The sequence below is a fragment of the Argiope bruennichi genome, chromosome 5 (assembly GCF_947563725.1).
Source record: "Argiope bruennichi chromosome 5, qqArgBrue1.1, whole genome shotgun sequence".
Lineage (NCBI taxonomy): Eukaryota > Metazoa > Arthropoda > Arachnida > Araneae > Araneidae > Argiope > Argiope bruennichi.
The window spans coordinates 124,702,830-124,724,137 of NC_079155.1; the positions used below are offsets into that span (position 1 = coordinate 124,702,830).

The 21,308-nt window shown below is 27.1% G+C and overlaps 1 protein-coding gene across 2 annotated transcripts in view; it reads left to right on the plus strand.

Moving 5' to 3' along the window:
* The window catches only part of LOC129968725 (structural maintenance of chromosomes protein 6-like), a 91,131-nt gene that overhangs the window by 16,058 nt on the left and 53,765 nt on the right, over positions 1–21,308 (plus strand). For both annotated transcript variants that reach the window (XM_056082907.1, XM_056082906.1), the window contains 6 exons: positions 2,698–2,759; positions 3,932–4,018; positions 8,373–8,474; positions 11,788–11,904; positions 15,257–15,337; positions 19,812–19,958. In XM_056082907.1, coding sequence (XP_055938882.1) covers positions 2,698–2,759; positions 3,932–4,018; positions 8,373–8,474; positions 11,788–11,904; positions 15,257–15,337; positions 19,812–19,958 — 596 coding nt within the window. The remainder of the gene's footprint in view (positions 1–2,697; positions 2,760–3,931; positions 4,019–8,372; positions 8,475–11,787; positions 11,905–15,256; positions 15,338–19,811; positions 19,959–21,308) is intronic.

The following is a 21,308-nucleotide window of genomic DNA, read 5'->3' on the forward strand; positions in this document are numbered from 1 at the left end:
TCTACCTCGTTATTGGTTGTCTGGTACCAGTAACACGGTAGAATATGTGACCTTGAACTGCCTATTGAAATTACACAGACTGAGTATTCATGCTTTTTAACATGTAATATTTCTTTAGTGATGTACATGCATTCTAAATTTCTGTATTTTTACAGCCAGAAGGGGGGGGGAGGAAGCGGCAAATTATTCATATCAAAGATATATGACCGAGCCTAGACTTGTAATTCACTCATGCTTATAATTAGAATGCGAATAATTCGCATTGATCTTTTATAGAGCAAAAATAACTTTAAATAATAGATATATGGCAAATTATCATTTGTACCACAAAAATGCTGCTAGTCGTTCTGTTAAAGTTGTATTCATTAAATTTTTTGAAGAGCTTGCAGTAGTAAAGGAAGGATTATTTGCACTCTTTAAGAGATCTCTAGTGTGATGCTAACTACAAAAATTTGGATAAGATAAAAAAGATTTTTATCCCATACACCATATATGCTAAGGTTAAAAAAACTGATGATCAAGAAGCATGGTAGTCTTATATATGCTCTACATTTGCAATGGATGTTTTCATTCCCTTGGTATTGTAAACAGACTTGAGATCTTTGCGAGATTGAGTGATTACTGCTTTGAGTCGTTGATTTTTAATTGCGTCATTAGAAGTCTCGTGCCCTTAGATTTATTGATTTTCTTTTGCAAAGCTAGTGTTAGGACTGTGCAGATTAAGCAAATAGTGGAACATAAGCAGAATACAAGCAATGAAATGTCAAAGCAGTTGATTTTGAGTGTGAGGAATTTATGAGCCGAATATGAAGAGAATATAAAAAAAAGAAAAGAAAAAAAAAAAAAATGGAGGGAGGAAAAAGCAAGTAGAGTATCAACTCAAGGAATTAAATAAAAATAATAAAATCTTGATTAGTTCAAAAAATGATTTTAAGTAAACTTTGAAATTTTATAAAAAGGAGCTTTTAAAACTTTTTAATTCACTTAAAGCAGGACTGGTTGTTTTAAACCAAGTATTTTTTTTATTACTACTCTAATAACTGGTATTTCAATCATGAAATTAATAATTAATTATTATTTGTATTTTTCGCATTTTAATTAAGATAGGCAGACATTTGTTACATAAGCTATTATCTTTAAATTAGTATCTTACTTCTAGCATTACTTGTAATAATAAACAGAATTAAAGAATTTTTATTCATTTAAAAAAACCCACAAATTTTTGATTAGAGAGTATGATTTCTTATGATTTGTTAGAAAAAACAGATTTAAAGTAATATTTTGGCAGTTTTTTTTAATTCTTACTAAAATTTATATTATTAGGGGCATATAGTGAGGCTATTTTTATATTTATGTTGCAGCATGTAAATCTGGTCATTAAGCAAAAAGTGCTAATTAATTGTTGGATTTTTAAGAAATGTTGAGCAAAGATCTTAACCTTTATTGTTAAAATAATTTAACTTGTTTTGCAAAGAGTAGTTTTCATTTTTTTATGCAGATTTAAAAATAAAGTATTTTATTAAAATTTCAATTTTTTTCATATAAGAAATGTAATATACTTTTTAATAGTTTATTTTAAGGATGTTCATTTTTAAAAAACTAAAAATTCATGAAAATGTATTATTTTTTTATATTAAATTACTGTTAATATTTTTTATATTAAATTTTTTTATTTTAAATTAAATTAATTTTTTATAATAATGTATATTGTACACATGCAATATACCAGGTAGAAAGAAAACCAACAAACTAACATAATTGATAACCACACCATAAGAAAATTTTTTCACAATTTCTTTATTGACATTGTATAAATAAAATTTCATGTTTGTGTGCAGCATATTAGACATGTCTATGCAAATACATCTAATCTTAGCATATTGGGCATTTCTAATATGCCGAGCATTTCTTTGTAAAGGCTGACAAATGTTTTAAGTTCAAAAATTATCATTTTATAAATTTTTTATATATTTAAATCATTTCTTTTTTTAAAAATATTTTTAGAAATGAAAATAAGTTTTAAACATATTAAATATATAAATTCTGCTAATAACACTTAAATAGATTACTAACCATTCACAGCTCATTAACCATTATTGGTTATAACACAGAACAGAACACAATCTGTATAACAACTACTTAACTATAGAAGACATATAGTTTTTAAAAAAGTTATTGTACTAGAATATTTCTATTAAAACGAAGGAATGAAGTATATAAAATTCATTGTAAATAAAAAATATATAGTATTTTAAATGGTAAAAAAAAAAGAAGAAAAAGGAAATGATAAATAATTCAAAGAACAAAACTTACCATAGAAATCATTTATGAAGGATATCCTTGCTTTTAGAAACTAGAATGGTGTCATTTCTGAATCGAGAAATTCTTACACCTGTAAAATAATATTTGTTGAGAATTAACTAATAGAACCATAGCATTTCATTAATTATTAAATAAATAGAAGCAGCTCAAAACTAAATTCAGTTTAATCATTCAGATATAATGATTTTTTTTAAAAAAACCTTGCAATTGTAGGAAATCATTGAAAATAGTTACTTTACATTGCATTCAGCAGAGTTACTAAATTTTAATTTAATCAATTTAAACTGTCTTTTTAGTTCTGAAATTTTTGGAATAGCTCTTTAGTTTGTCGGATATGATATAAACAAATATACTAATAGAAGTATCTATTTTTAGGTACAATATGTTCAAATTCAAAGAGTGAGCTAACTAATATCTTGGAAGCAATGGATATAATGGTAAATAATCTATAGAGCTTATTTATTCAAAACAAATTATTATTCAAATAACTATAAAATTGAATTCTGCTGAATTCCATTTCTAATTCTTTATTATGCACTTTATTAATAAGCTATTTAATTTCAAAATGCTTTTAAATTACTATTCATTCAAAAGTTAGTTAAAATTTTATGTTAAAAAAAAGTGTTTTGAAGGAAAATTGAGAGAATATATATAAAAAAATTATCTTAGATATTTAAAAATGATTTTATTAATTTTATTACTTGTAAGATCCTTCAGTAGTGCTGTGTCACCAGCTAATATATTAAAGTTTTTTATGCATTGAAAAATAAAATTCTATAGAGAAGCTTCATTCGTTTAATTCTATTTTTGCTCTATTTAACTCTTTCAGAGATATAAATGCATAAAAATTTAATAATTAGCCAAATTACTTGAGAAAGGTAACATCTAAAATTAATAAATATGAAATATTTTGAAAAATAGAAATCTCATTCCTTAAAAAAGATTCGGGAAGCGGTTTCTTGACAAGATGTGTTAAATAATTTTTTGAATGATAAAATTTTATTTTGTAACGATGAAACATTTATATTTATTATAAAAAATTTAAAAGTAATTTTTATTTTTATTCTTTAATGATTTAAAATCATTAGTTTGATAATTCATTTCAATATGAAGATCTTTCATATATGTTTCCATTTAAGAATAAATAAATAAATTCTCTTTTTGAAAAATTTTGTGATAATTTCTTGATTATTGTTTTTCTTAAATGAATAATTTTTCTAAGAAATATCTTTTAAAATTTTCATTTCTTATGATTTAAGTAGCAAATAAATAATTAGTTATAAGTAAACTTATTTATTTGTTTATATGGCCAGAATTTTTTAATATATATTAATATATATTTTCGTTATTAAACCTCAATATCATTATATCAGTCCTCAACATATATATAAAAAAAAAATAATTTTCTGGAAATTTTCTTTGTTTTTTACATAAAATTCAGGTTCTTTATTTTATTGATTTCTATTTTCGAAATTAGGGTTTGATATTTAAAAATCTTTCAGTATTTTGAAATTTTATTCTTATATAGCTCTTCATGTAGAATATTACCATAAAAGATTTAGATAAATTGTTCTTTTTCAATCTATTATTAATTAAAACGGTTATTCAGATTGATTGTCCTCTCTGTATTCTGACTCAAGCAACCAGTAAAAGATTTTTGATATCCAAAGATGCAAAAGCTGAAAGGTTATTTGAAGTAAGTACAAATTTTTCAATATTATGTTTCTGTATAATTATGAAATAATCTATGTAGAATTGAGAGAATTAGAAATACATCTCTATTTATTCAACAAACAATTTCTGATGTCGAAACACATCTTTAACTTTGGAATTGAAGGATGGTGTTAAAGTAACTTCTTTCATTTCTATTTTCCCCCACTCCATTTGCTATTCTGTAATTATGACAGAAAATTCTCTACTACTTTAAATTGTGGTTTATAGAAAATTAATTTTAAAAAAATTACTAGAAAAATAAATGTTGGCAAGGTGTCTAAATATTGGGAAAATTGACAATTTATAATACAGGGGTGTTTGTGCTCCGGGGAAACCCCGGAATTCCGGGGATTTTGAACTTCGATATCCGGAAATTCCGGGGATCGTCGTTCAAAAGGAAGTAGGAATAATAATGAATTATTTATTTTGATCTGGGTAATTTTGTTTGCTTTGAAAGCAGAAAACGCAAGGTCAGTGTGTGTGGTGAAAACTTTTCCTTTCTTTCTCCAAAGGCAGTGATAATGCGTGAAAAGGGGGAAAAAACTTCTTTTTTGTTCTTTCCTTATTGCGAGTTATGACTCATTCCCCCGGTTCTCGGACATTCTCTTCTGGATTCTTTTCGGCAAGTAGGCGCGGCAGAAAAAAAAGGGAGAGACTTCGTTCGACCAGATGTGCGATCACGTGACCTGGGTTCAAAGGTCTTAATTTTGCAAAAAAAGTAATTCATTGAACTTTTATAATTAGGTCATTCAGTACTTCATAATTGTAATTTTTCATTCCCCCCCCCTCTTCTCGAAACTCCAAAATGTCGGTAGTAAGTCCGTAAAAGTTTCAGGGGATTTTTTGGGGTCCCACAAACACCCCTGATAATATTACCCAAGCTCAATTTAGGAAGATGATAGTTTTTAAATTTTTGAAAACTTCAACCAGACAGATTTCCTGCTGTGTTGTCATACTGGTTTATTCTGTAATGTTTAATATTATAGTTATTTATGTGGGTTTAAATTTCCATCCTTTGTTTGTATTGTCCCTGCATCTGAAGATGTTTCGTTATTAAAGAAAACTCTGATTCTGGAGTCTGGAACCTGATGGCTACATGAACATTTCATGCATTATTTTAGTAATACCTCACAAATAAGATCACCTCCACTATTTACTGAATCTTGAACCTCTAGAAGCCAGCTTTGAATCTAAGGAAAGAAATATATCAATGAAGTTCAAAAACTTATAGCATTATTAGAGGTTATTGTTACAGAATCCTTTTAGAAAAGGTATATTTGTATTTTATGGCTCACTTTACTATTTTATTTAAAAGTGATACTTTATAATTATATTTTAAATGTGACTGATTAAAATGTAAATGTGATTTTATTATGAATGCAATAATTTTTAAAAAGCGTTTCTGCTGGAAAAAAGTAATGAAGGGGGGGGGGAATTCGCAGACAAATTAAGATTTATTAAATTTTTCACCATGCCTGTTAATTCTTAGTTGAATCGTATCCCATTTAGATTGTTATGAAAATGTCTCCCTGTGTATTAAGCCCTTAAAAAAAATCTTAGTTATTAATTCTGAATTCATTATAGTGTCAAGATACAATATTAATTGTGTATACTGTGAAGTGAATTTTTAGCTGAGTAATATTGTAAGGTAGTTTTTCATGGATTTTTCATTAGTAATAATGAATTGTTTCTACAACATTCCTCGGGAAAATATAATTATCTTGAAACCTCTATATGTGCATATTTTTGTATTGACTCGTATCTCAAATCTGCAGAAGAATCAGGTTTTAATAATTTAGTGAAGTTCAAGACTTCATTTCATATAAAAGACTTCAGTTTAAGTATATCATTGGTGTAATTTATATTCCTATAAGTCACATAAATTAGGTTCAGGTATTCTGATACATTATGACCTTTGATCATAGCATTAATTGAAAATTTTATAGTAGGCATAATATATGAGTATGCATATCTTCCTCAATAAACCGTTTTATGATTTTTTTGCCATCATTAACCATTGCACTCAAAGTATTGTTTTGTTGTAATATTAATACAAGTCCTGGTTATTTTGCATAAATATAAAATTGGGTTTTTTTTTAGTTAATTCTAGATCTAAAACCAAACTCCTCCATTCTATATATTGAATAGCTTTTGAATTCAGTTGCTCTGTGTGATTTTATTCTTGTACAAATCTTATAGTGAATGCCTATCATAAATCATATATATTTATCATAAATCATATCAGATATCTGTAAACTACAGGCTCCATGGAGGCTATTTGTGATGTAATTGCTGTGCACACGCGCTACTCATCATCGGTTATGCTTCTAAAAAAGTATTCTCTCTCTTTCTCTTCGGAATGCTCTTGCACACTGCATCGGTGAAGCGCATAGTGAAAATCAAATGTTTAATTTCTTTAGTTAAAATGTAAATAAAATTATTTTTCTAAAATGACCCAATAATTGGAATCGCAACAAATACATGCAACCTTAATTACGACAATCTCTTTTAAATTGCTCTTCTTAATTGTTATTGAATTTAAAAGCTTTAAGATGTGACCTAAATTTATAAATTTCTCACATTTTTTTTTCTACAGGAGGAAAAAACCCTGGTTTTTTTAGATAAATTCTTCAAATGTGAATTAGAAAAAAATTCTTCAAATGTTAACAATTTAGTTATAGAGTTTTTAATTATATATATTTTTCAATGTTTTTATACAATTTAAAAATGAATACAGACAATAAAAATAAATTTCCAAATCAATGAACATTTAAAAAAAAAGAAGTATAAAAATTTTTTTTTAATTATGTATGTTGTTTGATAATGTTTAAGGTATTTTTCCTTGTTTGCTGAAAAGTATTCTTTCAAAGAAAACCTATCTAGTTTATTAAAAATGTTAGCAAATTTATAATGCATTATTTTTTTGCAAAATACCATCTGAATCAGCTGAATTGCAGCAATTTGATTTATTCAGTGGCACCATTTATTTATTACCTTACACCAGGAAAATTGAGAAAATACTGGGAATTTAAAAATCATCTGTAAAACATGAAAAATGCAGGGACTTAAAAAATGTCTTCATAAAAACAGGGAAATTTAGAGTTCTTAATTTTTTTTATTTATGGAAATACCAATTTTTTTAAATATGGCAAGAATAAAAGATTGTCACCATAGCTTTAAGAACTAAACACTGTTTTCAGAATCTAATTCTTTTTCTTCTGCATAAATCTGTCAAATTTTCAAGGTTGGAAAAAAAAAAATACTAATATTGGAATAATGACAACTACTTGAGTAGTGGGGAATTAGTGGAGCTACTGAAATTATATAAGGACACTTTTATATTTGTGTGTAATACTACAAAAGAAGTATTTTAATACATGTCTAAAAATTTTGCTATTTTAAAAGCTGTATCATATTTAAAGCCATAATTATTGAAAAACAATGTAGTTTTATGTGAAAAGTGATGATAGTTAATTGTTAAAAAAAAAAAAAATCAAATTTGAAATTTTTATGAAGAAACTAAAAAGTGAATACTTCATTCAATGAAAAAAAATCATTTAGATTATTTCTATTCTACTGTTTAGAGGTCCAAAGAGTTTTTTTATTTTTGGGTATAATAAAACTTAAATAAATCATGAAAAAAATTGCAAGTAGGGAGGGGGGGAATTGGAACTGATAATAGAAAAACAATCAGAAATCGATGCTCAAATTTATGAGTGGCACAAAAAAAACAAAAAAAAACCCACCATATAATGCTTTTTGTTAAGTAATCATTAAACATATTTTTATCATGATAGCAGGAATGTTATTTTCTCTTTTTATTTCATCCAAATCTTTAATTTTGTTTAACTTTAAATTAGAGAGCAGGATCAATAGCTTTTTTCTCTTAAAGTGAATTTATCTTGCAAAATTTTAGGCAATAATAAGGAAATTTTTTTTCCTATTTGTTAATATAAAAATTCATTTAATATGTTGTTGCTTCAGATAATGATGAATTTTTGATTATTTCCCTCTGCTTGTTCCCACTGATAAAAACTAGGTCTGATAAAAACTGTCTACAGTTATTTATTTCATTGTAACTGGCTCGTGAGTGCTATTTGCACACTTTCTCTTATACTGTGTATGCTTAGAAATTTTTACTCTTTCCGATTTGAGTAACTACCCTATTTATTACTCAAAACTGAAACTAGTCTGTTCAATTTTTTGTTCTCTTCTTTTAAAATTATGTTTTTACATGCCTCTAAAATAATAATTGTGCATGTTATAGTATTCTTTAACATGGCAAGTGATAGCAAGTTTATAATTATATTTTCTTCTTATTTTTTAATCAATTTCAGTTTTTTTACAAAAGCACTGGGCTGGAGCTTTTGGAAGATAGATATAAAAAAACACAAACTATACAAGCAGATGCTAAAGCTGAACTTGATAAGAAAAAGCAGGTAAGTTGTTTTCAGGCTTGAAAGATGAGAAAGAAAGGAAAGAATCTTTAAATAGTTCTTATTATTTGAACATGCTTCTATGTTTTTTAGAAAAATTAAATTCATGTGCTTCAATACCGTAAATTATATGTCTTCCTTAGTATAATTTAAATTGCAACTCTTAAATTAAGAATAAATTTAGTAATTGTTTGTTTGTTTGAACTTTCAGTTCTTTTCTGTAAGCCAGTCTTATTCTGAATACTTTTGCTTCAAAAATGCATAATGTGACTTTCCTGTGGTAATTTCTTTGATTTTTTTTGAAAATTAAATATGAATGATTATTTCCCGGAAAACTATAATTTAAACTAACTAATCAAGAAAATTATTTTTTGCATAAAATTCATTGTTTTATTACAAATTTTATTTTATATGATCATATGATCACTTTTCATTTGTGCCTTAAAATATCCTATTGATAGATCTTCTAAATATTTTTTAACAACTTTAATTTTTTACGGTTATTTGGATTTCATTTGAAATTTACTTTCAAGGAGTATAAATTATAATTAAATATTATTGTACTTTGACTTTAAATATTTCAGTATTTTAGGTAGATTTCTTATAGGAAGACTACCTATTACAATTTTTCTCTGACACGACTTTGAAAAAATTTCTGCTGATCTTCACTGATTATAGTCCCTAGAATCCAAAACCACCTTTCATTCAAAAGTTTATGTATATATTCGTGTGCGTATAATGCTTTTCCCATGTTATCTTGTAAACAAGATAACTAGAGCAATTTTGTTTGAATTTTAATTAGCTTGGAATAGGTTGGAGAGTTTGTAGATAGACGATCTAGCTCAAAGGGGGTGGAAATGGTATGTCGTTGAAATTTAATTTTTCTATAACTTCTTTAATATTAAAGATAAAAAAAAACAAATTAGCTGAATTAGTGTCTCATTAAGACAAACAGCTTTTGTATTTAAAGTGTTTCGATAGCTGCAATTGCTTTGCAGTTAGAAGCTAAAAAGGGATTTCAAAGCAAAGTAAATTTGGATTGTTTCTAACATCAAAAATTTATGTTGATAGTTTTGAAAAGAAAAGAAAGAAAATTTCTACTTTTCTTTTACTTCCATAGTTTGGAAATGTTTAAATGCATATGGAGTAATGATTAAAAACTTGAATAAAACTGACTAAATAAAATAAAGGAGGAGAAAGATTTAATGGCAACATTTATGTAAAAATGATTAGCTTACTCAATTTCCAGAAGCTGCATGTTTCTTAGGTGTTTATAGATTTAAAAAAAAATACTAAATAAATAAACCTCATTATTCCAAAGCTTTTGTTAATTTGAAAGTCCTTTGGTTTAATGTCTACCACATTATTGAGAGTATACCATATTAAAATGTATTGTAATAAAGATAACCATCAGAGCTTTAACCCAAATATGGGTACTTTTATTAATGGACTAATAATGATTAATCCTTAAAAAAAGATTGACAAAGGTATCCCTTGACATTGAATACAGTAAATTAAAAACATTTCCATTAATTTTATTTATTGAAACAGAAAATGGATAAAGAGAAGAATTTGAGTGAAGGAATTTTGGTAGAAATAGATTAAGAAGTATCAATATATATAATGTTTTAATTGTCTCCCCCCCCCACCTCTTTGGCACTACAATACATTGAAATGATTGTTGGAAATGGTTAGATGGTAGTATGAATGATTATTAGCAGTATGGAGTATGAGATGTACCAGACTTGTTGCATGTCAATAAACATTCTAATTTCTTTAATTTTTAGCGTTTTAGATAATGAAGAATATTACTTATGATTAGTAAGTGTAAGTTTAATGTTTTGTGTATTGTTCAAGAAAAATATGCAGATTGTCTGATGGAAAATAAGAATTTTAGCAAGATACCTTTTGTACACTGTAGGGGATAGATATATTGAATGTTGGAGAAGCCTCTCTAAAAATGCAAGAAATTTATGTATGGCATTTAACTACTTTTATTGTTATTGCAGGAAGTCTCTTTCCTACAATACTCATTCAATCATCTTTCTCATTTTCATGCCGTTTTGAAGTGATTCCTTGAATGACTTATTTAAAGGATTTTACTATGTTCTATTGAATTGTAATTCACTGCAGTGTATAATTAAGTTAGGTGATTATATAAAATCCAGTATGATGAAATTTTAACTTTAAGCATTAAGTTTTCAATGATTGCAGTTTTTTTCACAGTGTAGTCCCTCCTCCTCCCCATTTCTTTGAAAATTATTTTTGTTGGACCAATTTTGCCAAACTTTAATTTTTATTAAGAAAGAATCCTGTTTAGGGTGGTGGTATTTAAAATTATTATTATTTTTTTTAAATTTCTATTTTTTTAAGATTTTGTAATGTTTTTAAAGTGATTTTTCCTTTTTCACTTATTGCAACTCTTATTTTTTTGTAGTAACCTAAAATTTTTTTTAATTTATATTATTTTTTTATTATTAAATATAATTCCCTTTAGTTTTCTCTCTCTCTGTATATAATGGCTTATCTTGACTGATAGAATAAAACACATTCTAAACCTCTAAAGTTAGGACATAAGATTTGGCTGGAAATTGTTGAATATTAAAGGCTCACGAAGAACAGAGATTGCAAAATTAAAAAAATAAATAACTGGTGTGTTTCCATATTACCCCACAAATTTTTTCTCCATCATCTTAAAGGTAAAGAAAATTAGATTTTAAATTATAATTTTTATTAATATTTATTTAATGAAACATCCCCCCCCCCTTTAGTATAATGAACTTCAAAACATTATCATTCCTTCAAAAAGTCTTTGAGTCCCATGATTTTACTACTTTTAATTTTAAGGCTAACTAATATAACAACTAATATTTTTGTTTCATTTTTGCATCTAAATCTCTTTTCATTGCCTTTTCTCATCTAGCCTCTTTTTTAACTTCAGGAATTTGTTTGTTATTTTATAAAACCCAGAATTTTAAAATCATTTCCATTTCTTAATGAAATATTTAATTGCATTTCTCTTGTAGTTTTTGAAAATATAATTTTCTATACTTTTTTTCAAAAAAGCAGAATCACTTCTGATCTGCAAATCAAATATGGCAGACTACAGACTCATCAGGCTGTTTCTGTAGTTTGTTTTTTAAAATGTTGTAAGCTATCGATTGTTCTAGTTCGATTATGATTATATATATATATAATTTTTCTTCATTTGAATATGTATTAGGAAAAATACTAATTAATCAATTAGGAGTTTTCTGCTTCTTAAAGGAAATATTTTGGAGTTTATTTTACATTTTGTTGGGTTTTTTTATTTTAGACTTTGCCTGATTTAAAGAAAGATCTTAGTAAGTGGAAAAAGTTTCTTGACAGTTCAAAAAGAATATCTGAGTATAAAAATGAGTTGATTTGGGCTGGAGTGATTGAAATGGAAAAGGTAAATTCTTCTTACTTTTCACCATTGTGGTTTTCTTCTTTTTTAAGAAAATTTTGCTTTTGCTATTTAAAAAAATGTTCAAACTATTGTGAAGTGAAATTGTAATTAAATCACAGTAATTGTAATTAATGACATATTTATATGGACCACAAGGAAAAAGAAATCAGCTATAAAAATAATTGTAAATAACATGTAATGGCTATGAAAATAGCTATTATATGTTATTTATTCATTTAAAACCGAGAAGCTCATTGGATAAATACCGTAATGAAATGAGGTGTGATATTTATCATTTATTTTTCTTTTTCTCACAAGTTGTAATTCTTTTCTTGTTGCTGACATTTTAATTGTTGTTATATTTTAACAACTTTTTCCTAAAAATTCAGCAAAATATGTTATTAATACAAATTAATGGAAGGCTATATTAGCCATACAGTTATCCAGTATGAGAGAGAATATTTTATTTTGTTTTAGCTATTTAAATTATTATTTACATTACAATTGTAATTCTAATTCTCCTTAAGCAGTATGAATTTGTTGCTCTTAAAACAGTTGAATAGTTTTTAATATATTCAAATTAAAGGATCAAAGTAAAGGATTTATTTTTAATTCGATCATTTGAACTGATATTTAACTGTCAATTTATATTCAGCTGCTTTTATATATAATGTTTTCTGTTTGAAAGAGTGCATTTTAATTTATATCTTTTTTAAAAAAGTAAATCATTTTTGTATATGCATAAGATATCTTTGCATAAATTTTCCTGTTTTTAGCTATAAAACTTTCTTACCATTTTACTGATACTAAATTGATTGGTGCAGTTTTACCAGAAACATTTTAAAATGAATTCTTTATGGTTTCAGTTGTCTGATATTTAAAAATTTTTAATTTCAGCATTAATGAGAGCTTTTTGTTTGTTTGTTTAAGTAATACACTTCAATGAATGTTCCTTTATTACCATTTACCTCGTCTTAGTGTGCAAGTGCGTGCATAGCATCATTAAGAAGTCCTTAAAAATTGCTTATTTAAGGGCTTTAAAAATGGTAATTTTTTATCAAAATGATTATATTTCCCTTCTGATGGGGGGGGGACCATTTTACCACATTCAAACATTTATATGTTGAAAGAAGATTCAGCAATGAATAAAAATATTAAAATTTGAATGAAAAATATTAGATTTCATAGTATGTAGTCTATAATCACATTAAACAGTCTAATAGAATCCACTCAGCAAACATTACTAAATGAATTGGGAATTTTAGAAACCTCAACTCATTCAAAATATCGTCGATTTTTGAGAAAATAGATGGCAAAAGAAATAGTTGTTGATGGCATAACGTTATAATCTGATTTCTGTATCTCCTTACAGAAAAAAAATTTCTCTTAGAAAGAGATATTGCTGAAAGTGAATATAAAGCTAATTCACTTATTCGGCAAGTCTGTTTTTTACCACTAACAAAACTACATAATGAGTAAGGAAAGATTATCTGTCCTTTTTTTGTGTACAGATCAGTCCAGTTTCGATTTGCGAGACAGTTGTTCTTTCTTTTTGAGATTCCCGACTTGCAGCTAATGAGCATGCACGAGACTTGCGTGAAAGATTAGAATAAATTGCTTTAGTCGGAACATTCAATTGGCAGAAGCAGTGTGGTGGTATTTAATCTACCATATTTGAATTTATTGAATGGTTTGTTTATTATTTGAGAAACTGTCAGCTTATTCGAAGTACATTAGAGAATTTATTTTTAAACAATGAGCTGCTCAAAATCTATATTTAATACAAATTAGACAGATAAAAAAAAAATCAACCCTGATTTTGCTGAATGGGTTCGAGGACTTCCACAAAATCCATTTGTTGTGTACTGCCATTTTTGTAAGAAAATTATAATCCTGATTTTGCTGATGGGTCCGAGGACTTCCACAAAATCCATTTGTTGTGTACTGCCATCTTTGTTAGAAAATTATAAGCTTAAGTAATATGGGGAAAAAAAAAGACATTTACTAGTCATGCAGAAAGAGGGAAACATAACAAGAGTGCCTGAAAGTTCAAAAGTGTCATCATTGATATTGAACTTATTATCTAAAAGGTATACAGGCAAAGATGACATGCTGAATCAGATAACATCATATTTAATGTCCGAAAATAAACTGATTTCGAATTTTTTAGTTAAGAAACAATCCTTTAAAGCTGAATTTTTATGGGCATTAAGTGCATCATATTCAATTTTTAATGCTTACAATGATATTTCAGAAATATTTTCACATATGTTTACTGAAAGTGAAATAGCATTAAATGTACATTAGGCCATACAAGAGTGTCATACATAGGTATGTATGTATTTGTTAAGGATTAGCTCCATTAAACTGATGGCTGCAGAAGTTGCAGAAATTCATGCCCAAATATGAATAAATAAAGAAAAGTAGTTTTGCTTTATAATGTTTTTTTTAACTAATCATTAAATGATTTGTATCATGAAGACAAAAAAGTTAAGTGCTTTATTTCATCCAAATCCTTAATTTTTTGGTGACTTACAATTAAAGAGCATGGGAGGTAATATATCCCTCCTCTCCTTGATATATCAATTTTTCCTGTTAAATTTTAGGCTAATAAATAAAGAGTTTTTTTTTTTTTTGTGTGTGTGTGTGTGTGTGTAAATATAAATCTTCTTTTAATAAGCTATTATTTTGAATAGTGTTAATTTGCTTTCACTCACTAAAATCTTATTGCATTATAACTAGCACATGATTGCTATTTGTGCATTTCTTCATATCTTGAATATATGCACAGGAAACCTGAGGTATTTTTTTTTCCCAGTTTTGAGTGGCAACTATGTAAATGTTATATTACCATCAGAAACTTTTAACTATATACAAATTTCGAACTCTAATACTCCAGAAAGTGCATGAAAAATCTGTTTCAAAATTGTATTTTTTCAAACATGAAGCAAAATAAGTTAAATGAAATAACATTGAGCATAAAAACGAAGATAGGATATTCAGGAAGAAGAAGAAGAAATAAAACAGTAATGTTGAAAATAATAACCTAAATTGGAATATCGTTAATTAAAATAAGAATTGCTAAATGACAAGAGATTTTTGTTTCAAAGAAAAATGCATTAAACAGAAACAGTATTAGATTTGGAATTTGGAATTATATCTCCAAATATTATAATGCTATTTTAATTAATATAAAAAGTTTGTACACAATAAAATATTTTATAATAACTTAGTAGTAGATATTTTTTAAAAATAATAATAAAACAATTTTAAAAGAATTTTTTTCAAAGTATTTCATAAACCATTTGATTTTTTTTCATTATCTGAATGAATCTATTTTGCCATTTTTTTATAGCAATTGCAAGAAAAGGAAGAAGAACTTAAGAAAGTAGAAGAAGAATTTGAAGAGCACCAAAGAACGTTAGAAGGATGCAGAGTTAGTTATTTCATACAATTATAAATATTTATATTGAATATCCATGAGCAAATTATTTTGTTAGAAATTTGATTACAGCTCTTTTGATTTACAATTTAACTTTTTAATTGCTATGAAGCTAATTTTCTTAATAATTATCTTATAACGGCAATAAATTGAATATACAGTTTATTTAACTTATGTTTTTCCACCATATCCAAAATTACTGTTATTATGTTTAGATTGGGAGTACACAAAATATGCTAAAACAGTGAAACAAGTGTTTTTTATCTTTGAATGTTGTACTTAGATATATACTTCTAATTACAAAATTTCATTCATTAAGACAATCAATTCTAGGAAAACAATTTGGCTGCTGTGGAAATAGATTGATTAAGAATGAAAAATACTATCTGTTTTTATAGCTTCCTAGTTTAAAAGTGTGAATTCTCCTTTTGTATTCAACTTTAAAGGCACCAAGTTTCATGCTTCCAACGGCAAAGTATTGTTTGACCTAACTGTTCATAATGCTCGATATTGATGGAAAAGTCTACAAAACTTTTCTTCAATTAGTGTCATATTACCTAAGTGCTCATATTCGCTCATGAAATTTTTATAATACTCTACAAATTCTGGAATACTGTTAAATTTATTCTCTATAGAAATTAAATGAGACATTGCTGGGAGCTTTGAGTCACCTAAATTTATAGGAGATTTGAAAAAGAGAAGTTTTATCACAAACTAACAATTAGAATGAATTAAGTGCATTGCCGAAGTATATGTTTCACAAAATTATTCTTCAGATATGGGAGGATTAATTTTTGTCATCATGGTTCCTTCCACTTTCGAAAATGGAAAAAATTCCTTTTCAGAATTACCATGGTTGCTTCCATTTCATAATTGATATTCAACTTATATATTACTAATGCAAAAGGCACCATTTAATCAGTTATTGTCATTTAGCTACAGAAATAAATAATAAAATAAGTTATTAAAAAAATAAGAAATAAATAATAATAAATGAATAAAAAAAACAGAAATGAAATTTTGTTCAGTCAAGCTATTCTATGAGCTGATAGATTACTTAGGTATTAAAATATACAAACAGTGGTTGACTCCCATAATTAGGCCAATTTGACCTGTTACATTAAAAGAAGTTATCATTATTTAATATTCATCAAATGCAAAAAATCTTCTAGTTTTATTACATGCAATGGGAGCGATGCCATAAGTTTATTTAAAACAACATGTGATGTGAGTGATACAATAAGTTTATTTAACACAACGGCAGAAATTTTCAATTCCCTTTGGGAGCTGTGATTCAAATTTCTGTCTATGGGCTAAAGATTTTTAAGTCCTAATTCTGTAATTGGATATCTTGCATTTTTCTGGGGACATTCAATTTGTTGAAGCTATTTGTTGAAATGAAGCTATCATTTGTTTTGAAATTGGAAGTCAAAGAATTGTTTGTTTGGAAGTCCAAGCAATTCCTTGCTTTGGCTTTGATCTGTGATGTTTTTAAGGGTTGCATTTGCAGTAAACAGGAACATGTAAGATTTATCAGCTTTTGCATCTGGTGAGGCAGTGTTCATGCTAAGAGTAGGATTTTCTTACAGGACAAAATATCTATGTTGGGTTGCTAACTTATTAGGATCATCATTGATTTTTAGATGATATGAAATACCAGCACTGAATTTCTTTGATAATTACTGTCGTGTATATTAGAATGTTTTCTTTTGCAGAAGAAGCACGTGAAAGAATTATATGCAGTTTCTTTATGTTTGTCAGAAAGGCATTTTTTTCCTCAAAAATATAGTTGATATACTTATTATTTGCTTTTTTTATGACTCGATTTGTGATATTTAGCGTTTATATAGTAGATGACTTCCCTGGTATTTGCAACATTTGATGTGATTGTAAATAAATGAATAGAAATAAATATTGTTGTATCAGGAATTTTGTTTGCATTAAGTTTATCACAGCAAGTTCATTGTTTTTATAGGGGAACTCTAGAAATTTTTTTAAATGTTGGGGGAGGGAACCCTTTTGGTCATTTTATGAGAGTGAGTTTTAGTAATATAATGTAAATTGACCACTGGCATAAATTGATTACTCTTTGGTGACACTTTCTGTGGAAACACTTGTGGATTTAAGGCCTCTACTTACTTCATCAGAGACATCAGCAGTGTTGTATAAGTTAGATATATTTAATTGAATAAGATCCAGTTGGTCCATAAAGGTTTTAATTATTTCTAAATTGGAATATGTTTTATCACAGCTTCTGGCATTAAAGAAAAAGCATTTAAAAGACTAATGGGATTTTTGAATATTGGAAGGCGTTACATGACATGAATCCTTTATATATACATAGTTTTTTAATTTGGGCCATTTTTTAATATTTGCTGTTGAATGTCTCCTCCTATAATTGATCAATGTCCTATGATGGATTTTATTACCAAGTTCTGTTTGATAATAAACTTCCTTTTGAGAAACTATTCCAATCATTCACCATTAATATTTGAAGATCCATATATGACTGCTTAATCTCTGTCTTCAGACTGATATATTAGAGAATCCTTACCTTTTATATGAACATATTAACTTAGGCACAATAGATGCAGGCATATATGGCTATCATGACCTAAAAACATCATTGCAGGCTAAATGAGTATCAGAATGTGGTGTTTTACAATATGGCATCAGAAATTTCTGCAGTTTATAATTTCTACTACCAAAAGCCATCGTTTATTTGTCATATAGCATCTTTAAAAGAACAAATTTTTGTGTATATCTATGGACTTGTTTTAATCTGGTAGATATAATTTTTATTAAAAAGTTTTTGAAACATTAAAATCAAATGAACTATCATTATCAGAAACCAAAGTTATTGGTCAACTATATCTACAAAATAGTGATCTTAATATTTCAATAATTTTTCATTGCCAATGGAATTTATTTTAAGCACTTTAGGGCACTTTGAATATGCATTCCTTTCTTTTAAATACATAGAATTCATAAAAATCTAGCAAAGCCTTTATGAATCTTTTCTCATGGTTTTGAAGATCATTTCGAAGGATGAATTATTGTCTTAGGAGAACTTTTCATGTTTTTAGAACATCAGATACAGTTCTTAGCTGAGGATTCGATTTCTCTTGATTCCTATCCACCAAAAGTATGAACATGCTGACATTTTCATTTTACATATTAGCACTGTGTAGTTTGTTTAAAACTATCTTTTGATGCCCTTTAGGAGTTGGAACTCTGTCCATAGAAAATTATTCCTTTTTGTAAACTGTGATCACAATCTTTCCCAAGAAATTTTAATCCCAATATTGATTTCCCCCTTTCATATACAATTTTAGGCTCTAAATTATTTCTAGTTATTAAAGCTAATTTAGGAAGCATCAGTAATGTCATCTAAAATGTCGGAGGCTTCTAGTAAATCATCTGCGTTTTCACATTTGTTTCATGATATTTAATATCATAACTACATACACTAAGAAAAATCATATACTGTTAAAACCTGGTTGCTCTTAAAGCAGTAAATCTTGTTTAGATCCAAATCTGTGAATTAGTGGTTTAAAATCTGTTAACTATATAAACTTTTTCCAAAACAAATATTGATAAAAACGTTAATTCCCAAGTTATTGGAAGACCCTCTTTATCTATTTGACTATAATAATATTCTGATTTTGTAAAAGTTTGAGATGCAAAAGCAATAGCTCTCTCTGGTCCAATATCAAAAAAGTGTGAAATTATAGCCCAAAGCCCATAAGGTAAAGCATCCTTAGCAATAAGGGCATATAGATTGGGGTTATAAAGAATAAAAACTAGATAACTTTCTATTAAAGTTCTTTTGAACAGTGAAAGATCTAGAGCATCATTAATCCATTTAATTTATGCATCTTTTTTAAATAATAAATATAAAGGATGCAAGTTATGTAAATAGCATAAAAGTGAACCAATCCTAAAAATGATTTTAACTGGCTTGAACTGCATCTAATTTGGCACTAGTGTTCTGTTGTATACAATCCATCTTTGTTAATTAAATGACCTCTGTATTCAGTTTTATCAATATAGTTTAATGTAAAATCTAAACAATCCCCCCCCATAAAGAACCGTGAAGCTTAAGTGGTGATATATCTGAAAATAAAGAAAAAGAGTGCAATTTGACATTACCAATGAAGCAAAGAAAAAGCATGCAATATATATATATATATATATATATCTTTCCTACCTCTCTCTTTCTAATTTAGCCTTACCCTTTTTAAATATATTCTTTTCAGAACCCTTAAATTTAATTCCTGGAATATACTACTAATTATATCATTTACTTATGTAAAGTTCAAAAGACATTAAGCATGAACAAATTCTGCATTTTTTAGTTTAATTACTTGTATGAATGTTTGTTTATAATATATGAATGAATTATAAAATCTGTCATAAACTTTTTTTACCATTGCTGTTATATATTAACATTTTTTTCATGATTTAGAAATCGCTTGCTGAGAAAAAATCGGAACTTGATGAACTTATTAAACGGAAAAGTGCCTTAACTACTGAGATGGAAAATTATAGAAAAAAACTGGAAGAACTTAAAAGTGAATATGAGAATCATTCATCATCCTACAGAAGAAATAGGGTATTTATTTTATTTTGTGTGTGTGTATGTGTGTATGTGTATACACATAGGGTGTTGCCAAATTTGACTGACAAATTCAGAGAGGTGATAGTAGGCATCAAGAAGATAAATAATCACTATACAACATTGGGTTCCAAATGACGTTTAGTAAGTAAAAATTCCAAAAATATAGAAAATCCGATAATTGTTGGAAAAAATTAATAAAAAAATAACAATGATGTTTCAATTACAAATTTTTTTTAAGTGGGAGCACATTCTCTAAAACTTTTTTTTTTTTTTTTTTTTTTTTTTTTTGTGTAGGTAACTTGCTGATTAGATGATCTAGGGGGTCATAAATTACTGGAAACGAAAAAGTAGTTTAGAACCGTTATCTGTAAAAATATTGAGGAAAAATAAAAGCCTAAAATATAAGGAATTTTATACTTTTTAATTTGATATAAGCATGTAGCATGAAAACTGAGGAGTTTTAAAAATATTTAAGAAAAACTAAAAGGGGCAACAGAAAACATTGCTGCAACATCAATACCAATATTTAAAGAAGGTGTTATCAAATTCAAAAGATAAGTTCAGAGTGGGGATTGTAAGCATTAAGGATATGAAAAGTTAGCAGAAAACATAGGGTCGCAGGTAACGTTTATTCAGTGCAAATCGCAAAAACAGACATCGAAAAGAATAGCCCTATGAATGCGAAGATTAGGAACAAGGTAATTGAGAAAAAGCTTTCTCGTATGTAAATTGTTCATGCATTCAAGGAAAATAAAAACACCAAGCAAGTATTCAATAATGAGCATTGTAGAATTGTTGGTCATTAAACCTGCAAACAAAATGTTAATGCAACTAAAATGTATACACAAGAAAGAAACATATGAAAGTATAAACAGTATAAAATACACACACAGTATTTTATTTGATGCCAAAATAAATATAAGGTGATCTAAATTAAGCAAAAGGTATTTAGACTTACTTCTCTGTAAGAAAAACTATTTGAGTGATTTCACTTTTACAAATCACTAAAAAATGAGCTTTCATTTTGAGAAGATTGAAGAGATTGAAATATTTGTCAATTAACTTAAACGAGGCAAGAAGTGTATATAGTAACTGTAGTGCATGAATGATGCAATAGGCCTTGGTCATACCATATCTAACAGTGTGGAGTTCATGGGAAAACTCTTGATGTCTTATCCATTTAAGATTTCTTACTTAATAGTTGTATTTTGCTGATAATTAGACATGGAGAACTTTTGTTTGATGTTTATTGCTCAGATGATGGTGAATGATAAATTTCTTGACAGCTGCTGTCAAGAATTGAGACGGGAGATTTGTTTTCACTTGAAGGACATTGTAAACACC